Source organism: Elaeis guineensis, chromosome 13 (assembly GCF_000442705.2).
Source record: "Elaeis guineensis isolate ETL-2024a chromosome 13, EG11, whole genome shotgun sequence".
NCBI classification, from domain to species: Eukaryota; Viridiplantae; Streptophyta; class Magnoliopsida; order Arecales; family Arecaceae; genus Elaeis; species Elaeis guineensis.
Window position 1 is genome coordinate 74,275,472 of NC_026005.2, and position 6,544 is coordinate 74,282,015.

Sequence of the window (6,544 nt, forward strand, 5' to 3'; positions counted from 1 at the left end):
ATTTATTATATTTTATATAAATATAATACTAATGAAATATTATATTAATATTTAAATTAATATAATATAGAAATGGAAATTCCAAAAGTCTGTCCAATTCCCGACCAAACTCCCGCTACCAAGCAGTCCTAATTTGTTACAAAAAAAAAAAAAAAAAAAAAAAAAAAAAAAAAAAAACAGTCCTCACTCCTAATTGGTCTCAGCCTTCAACTTGCCGTACCGAGCCATCCACGTTACTTGAGGCGGCATTTCGTTGAAGAATAAAGTAGAAATAAAGTAGGAATAAGACTTTTGCGCTGGGTCTTGTACCCAAAAAAACAGTTCTAAAAAAAGTCTAATTAAGAAATAGTGATGCCAACGAAACTTCTCATATGCGGGATAACTATTCTAGCGTAAAATTATATATGCTATTCTTAGCTTCAATCTATCATGCGTGCGGGCTCCTCGCCTCACCGCCTCCTCTCCGCGTCGTCCGTTCCCCCTCCCGCCACCGCCGCCGCCGCCGCGTCGTCTCCTTCTCCTCTCGCTTTGGAGCTGAGCCTGGCGCGAACCCAGCCTGACCCGCTCGATAAGCAGATATAGTTAGATTATAAAAAAAAAAAAAAAAAACTTTTTTTTTTGCTCCGGTGGTTTTTAGAGTTTAGGGTTTTTAGAGTTGAGTTTAGGGTTTGACGGTTGGAGGAGCAGTTCTCCTATGCAATCCGCCTTCCACCTCAACGTCCACTCTCATCTCCACCAATCCCCATGGCACCATCGCAAAACCCCAGGATTTCGCTCCTCCATCGATCAATCCAACTCCGTGACGCCAAATCTCTCCTTGCCTCCCAAAAATCCAATCTTTTCCAAACCTTCGAAGTTTTCTAGCCGCTTCAAGCTCGGAGAGATCGAGGGATGCGAAGGCCGGAGTCTGCTTCCTCTCCCCATCGTCGTTCATAGGTCCGGCAAGTCCTCTCGGTACCTCTGGGAGGGCGCCCACCTCCAGTTGGTAGGTTTCGATCGAGAACCGGCCGATGGATTCAGGTCCGGCGATGGATTCCAGCGGCTGTTCCAGATGTTGGGCGAGGCCATCAGGAATTTGTTCGTTCCGCGGCAAGTTCAGGACAATTACATGGGCTATTTGAAGTGGAAGCTAGTGCATCGTGTATCGAGCTCTGCTCTCCAAGTTCTTGCCACACAGGTATTTGTTAGATTGTTTTCTTGTCTATTGTTAGCTGGAATTTGCTTCAGTTCGGCAAAAATGCTTTCTTTGTATCGTACATATGACTTCATCTAGTTATCCAATCTAAAGGTAATATCTTGTCAGCGTTATTTTTCGTTTCTCTAATTAGGATATGTAGATCATGTAAAATTGATAAAATAAATTCAGAGGCAGCTTAAGTATGTACTGCCCCAATCTCATCATTGAGAGTCTTCTTTTGCAAAATAGATCCTAAGTATTTTTAATTTATATCGCTAAACATGAAGATTTCTTTTGTTTCATAATTATTGGAATAATTGGTGACAGGCAATGTTTCGGGCAATAGGAATTGGTTCCTCCCATTCCCTTCCCTCTGCAGCTGCATTAAATTGGGTATTGAAAGATGGTCTTGGTCGGCTTAGCAGGTGTATATACACAGCTAGTGTTGGCTCTGCATTTGATACGAATTTAAAGGTGTGGTTGGTTCGGGCAACTTCTGCAATTACCTTTTTCTTATTCAATAATTCGTTCCCTAAATTATAATTGCTTTTTGTGCAGAGAGTTAGGTTCTCCACATCTGCTTTATTTATCTTGAGCATTGGAATTGAGTTGTTGACACCTGCCTTCCCTCAGTATTTCTTGCTTCTTGCTACAGTTGCCAACATTGCTAAGTCTGTCAGTCTTGCAGCCCACCTAGCAACTGGTGTAAGTTTCCAAAATTATTAAGCTTCAACATAATTAAGTTGTTTCTTAATCAGTTTACCCTCTGTTGGTAACTGAAGATGGCTCCACTCGCACATAATTATAGTGAGAACTCAATGCTGAAGTTTTCTACTTCTCTCAAAACATTACAGCGAGTTGCCCCACTATAATATATCCAAACAAAGTTGTGTTGGTATTTGTAGATGGGCTAGTTGCGTACTGGTAAAGCACAGTTGTGTTGTTACTATTAGATGGACTGGTTGCTTACTTTTCCAGTCACAGTTTCGTACTTTTAGGTCAACTGAATTGCAAGTTTTGTCCTTTTCCTCAATAAATGAATGAATACATGTTTCAATTGGAACAAACCAATCTGTGATGGCCCTGTTTTATGTGTCCCAGCTAATAACCCAGAACCATGCAGAACTAAACATCACTTTTTAAAATCGAAGTGTATCTAAAGATGATCTCATATTTGACAGTGGAAGGTAATAGCTATCCAAAATGCGGTAGCATTGTAGTTTGCTTCAAATTACCTACCAAAATGCGGTAGCATTGTAGTTTGCTTCACTACTAGTGTGAGTTGGAATAGCTATCCTCCTTCTGTGCTACTATACTTTGATTTATATGATAATTTATTCCTGTAAATTAACCCATATATAAAGGTGTCCTAACAAACCTAAAAGAAGCTTCATGATCCTCAGAGGACTGTAACTCAACTTTGCATGAACCTAAACTTGTTTTGCACTTTGACCCCAATCACTGTCAAGTCAGCATAGAGCTATATTTTGTTAAGGAACATTCTTCAATCAAGATCTCTTGATAGGACATGATCCTGAGTCTCTAAGCAAATTCTTGAATGTTGCTATGGCACCCATTGTATTAGCACAGTTCGTGGTTACTTGACCAGCAAAAAGAGATCTGCTTTATAGTCATAAACCTAGTTTTACAAAGATCCCTGTTCTCTCCTTAGGGTTTTGAGAGCTGTTATTATTGGACTTGCAGTCCTTGTATGGCATAATATATACCTTTTCACAACTAACAACCCATGCAAGTCCTAAATTGTAATGTTATCATTGGTAAACTTTCTAACTTCTTTATCATCATGCTTGAATACTAGTTTGATGGGACCATCATTCTGGGATGCACATGCACCCATACTCCAACTGCTTGTTGCTGTATCTGGCTTTATCATGTGTGTTTGCACACCACGATTACTTTATGTACTTTCTTTGTCAATGTCAATTATATTGAACTTGAAGCATTTGTCTACTGAGTGTTTTGCCTTAGAAAACTTTACACTGACGAATGTTTTGCAGTCTGCCATTCATCGGAGCTTTGCAATAACTGATAATCTCGGTGAAGTTGCTGCAAAGTCCCAGGTTCCCAGTTTGTTGCTTTATGCTTCTGTCCATTTTTGTTTTTAAAATTGCTAGCTCATTTTCTTTTGCATTAACCACTTCTCACATGTCCTTTGCAGATTCAAACTGTTTGTTTTGACAACCTGGGTCTTTTGTTTGCTGCACTGCTGAATATATTATGCAAGATTAACCAAAGGTAATTCATCTCTAATTTCATGCAGGCCTTGCATGTTAAACAGGTCAATTTTCACTCTTATTTGTACGTGGACAACATTTGAGGATACTAACATATAATATGGTCCCCTTGTCTTATTAGCCAACTCAAGAATTCATAGTACATGCATTTACTTTTTCTCGGCAAGGATTCAGATCCCAGTGGGATATCTCACGGGACATTGGGATGGCGTACCATCCTATATGTGGGACAGGGCCATCCCGCTAGCATCCTAGTGTCCCGATCAGGACATCTTGGACATTCTCTGTCCCAAGTGTCAGGATGGGGCCGGATGGTGGCACATTCCGTTCCGTAAAAAAATTGAGACCGTCCCATAACACGGGATTTAAAACCTTGTTTCTCGGTTTTCCCAAGTTATGACATCCTTAAGGAGTGTTTGAGCCTTTGGCCCTAGCCTAATCTATTAGGACCATTAATGCAAGAAAACTGCTGGATTGTTATTCTTGTCATGGATGAGTGATAGTTGAACTTACCGACTGTGTCATTGAGATTCATTTCAGCAGCAGCTAATTTTCTGTAATTGCCATCAGATTTCAAGGAGGTCTACCACTTGTTTATCCTATTTTCGCAGCAGTTTACTTGTTTGCTATGTTTCAAGGACTTAAGTTTGTACACCTACAAACACTAACCAAGGTGAGTGGTCACTTAATCTTTTCTTGCTAAGTAGGCTTGTTGTGCTGCTGCTGATGTAATAATATATGGACAATTATTTTTAATCTTGTCTGCAGATTTTAAGATTTTGCTCCTTATTGTTTCCATTATCATGTTCAGGATAGGTTAGAGATAATAATAAACATGTGGCTATGTTCAGGAGTTGTCCCATCTCCTGCAGAGGTTAGCAGCAAGGAAAGCATGGATATCTTAATGAATAAAGGTGATTGTATATGAAAAAAATTTCATTCTTTGCTACATAAGAATTGATAGAACACCGGTCATGGAGCTTACAGATGCTTAGTGAGATTTGGTTCAGGAAGCAAGCCATGGCCAATCAGAATAGGATGCCTTGATCCAAAGGATTCGTCATCCATGGTGTCAATTTTGACCATACCATCTTTGAGTCATGAAGATCTTTACTTTATTTGCATGGAGACATCTCAGAAGGGTTTAATGAGAAAACAAGTCAGTATAACATTGATTCTTTGGTTTGAAGTTTTGATTGTTCTTGAGACACTATTTGGAGCTTATTCTTTTCTGTGAATTTCAGCTGGGGATCCTCCTCGCTTTACTGGAAACGGCAGCTTCCTCAGATGTCATTATAGGCCTGCTACAGGTAACAGAGCTTAACTAGAAATTTGTTATTTTACATGGAGATAAATAAAACAAAACAAGTTATCAAATTTATAATCTATCACTTTTATCCTTTGGCAGCTTTGATCATAGTCTCCTGTTTCTTACATGATATTCTCTTTTTTGATTTCTTTTATGTGGATGTGCATCAAGAAGAATGGTATCTTGCATTGTCAGGATTAGTGTATTATTTTAATTTTATGTGAGATGTTGAAAAGAAACTTGTTTGTTTTGCAATAGGCATGCCTCATCCGCAGGACATTGCTAGCGAGAAGCAGCTCTATTGTAATAGTAGCAGCACTGAAGACTCAATGCTAGCAGAGTGGTTTAAAGTTGTAGAAGATAGCAAGTTGCATGCCATTAGAGAGAGTACTCACTTGATAGAAGAACTTCAAAGAGCTGGTTGGGTTGTGAAGAACATTTTGTTGAATTCCCAAGAGCAGATACGATATAGCTTGGTAAGAGAGGATGCATATACAAGAATACACTGATTGGAAACACGGCATGCTACTTTTTTATTTTCTTTTTTCATTTAGATTGAGTGCTCGCTGCTATAAGTGAGGCCAGCACTTTCTACCATTCAGCTGACTTTAGTCTGGAGTTGTGTTTTATTTTATTTTTATTTTTATTTTTGAGGGAGAGAGAATTGGAGCTTGGTATTTTGACATAATACAGAACCGCCGTACAAGAGAAAATCGAACAAGATATTATAGGGTGAAACATTACAAGTTGGAAATGTTGGTTTTACAAGTTCTGTAACTTATGTTGTATGATCTCTTCAGTTCAGTTCATGAAATCAAGCCTTGACAAAAGAAATTAATGTGGACAAATTTGTTGCCACTAGTGGGGTTTGTGAACCGACCTATAGAGAGTGTAAAGGATGCCTTCATAGTCTCAGTTTACTTCCTGTTTTTTCCTCTCTCTCTCTCTCTCTCTCTTTTTTTTTTTTTTTGGTATGTGTGTGTGTCTGTAGCATGGAAAGCCCAGGCCTTCCTATCATTGGCATTGCGCTGAAGGAGCTTCTGACAATTTAATGCTTCCAGTGACTCAAAAATCGAGTGACCTACCCTAGTGAGATGTAAGGCCATGACCTTCAAATTGAGCAGATCAGCAATCTCAGGCAAAATCAAGTTGGTGGTAGTACTCTCAGATTTGTATCAAATTTGTAATGGGCCTTTTATCTTTACTTATAGGTGGCATAGGAGTCGGGGATTAGTCCACCCAACTTGAATTTGAAGGCCTTTCGTTGTGCTAAAGGTAAAGTTGGAGGGCTTCCAGTCCAAGCTATGATTTCCCTTGAATTGGTAACTGCGTTCCAAATTATTCATTTCAGTACATGCTAAGTTGGGCGAAGTGAACATGTAATTCTTGAGTCAAACCTATGCAATTTCCTCTCAGATTGGTTCTAAATTTAAAGCTTTATGGCACATTATAGATATACATTCAAGAGTCATGGCATTCGATGAGGAAACGCCCTTTTTTTTTTTTTTTTCCCCTTATCGGGTGGAGAAAGGGAGAGACACTCACCTGCATATTAATGATCCACATGTGAAGATGCGCCAAATAGCCTGTTTTTTCCTCCATCCATATTTTTCTCGCAATAGTGGAACCTGAATATCTAGTCACTGGGTAAAAGGGTTCGACCTAAGGGGCAAATAGCTAATTCACCCTACATTGAATATACTCTTTTTTTTCTCTATCCATGTTTTTCTCACAATAGCTATAATAATTGCAATTGACATTTGGAGTCATGGTTGCTAAAATTAAGATCCTTCATTTTGTTTT

At 39.0% G+C, this 6,544-nt stretch overlaps 1 protein-coding gene across 1 annotated transcript; it reads left to right on the forward strand.

The window, feature by feature from the left end:
* Positions 1-437: 437 nt before the first annotated feature.
* Positions 438-5,518, forward strand: LOC105036597 (protein root UVB sensitive 4). Its single transcript, XM_010912349.4, is given in 11 exon segments — positions 438-1,177; positions 1,505-1,651; positions 1,736-1,882; positions 3,196-3,258; positions 3,357-3,433; positions 4,003-4,105; positions 4,244-4,346; positions 4,443-4,591; positions 4,677-4,742; positions 5,000-5,039; positions 5,042-5,518. Coding segments are annotated over 11 exon segments (1,587 nt in total). The 5' UTR covers positions 438-694; the 3' UTR covers positions 5,251-5,518.
* The last annotated feature ends 1,026 nt before the right edge of the window (positions 5,519-6,544 follow it).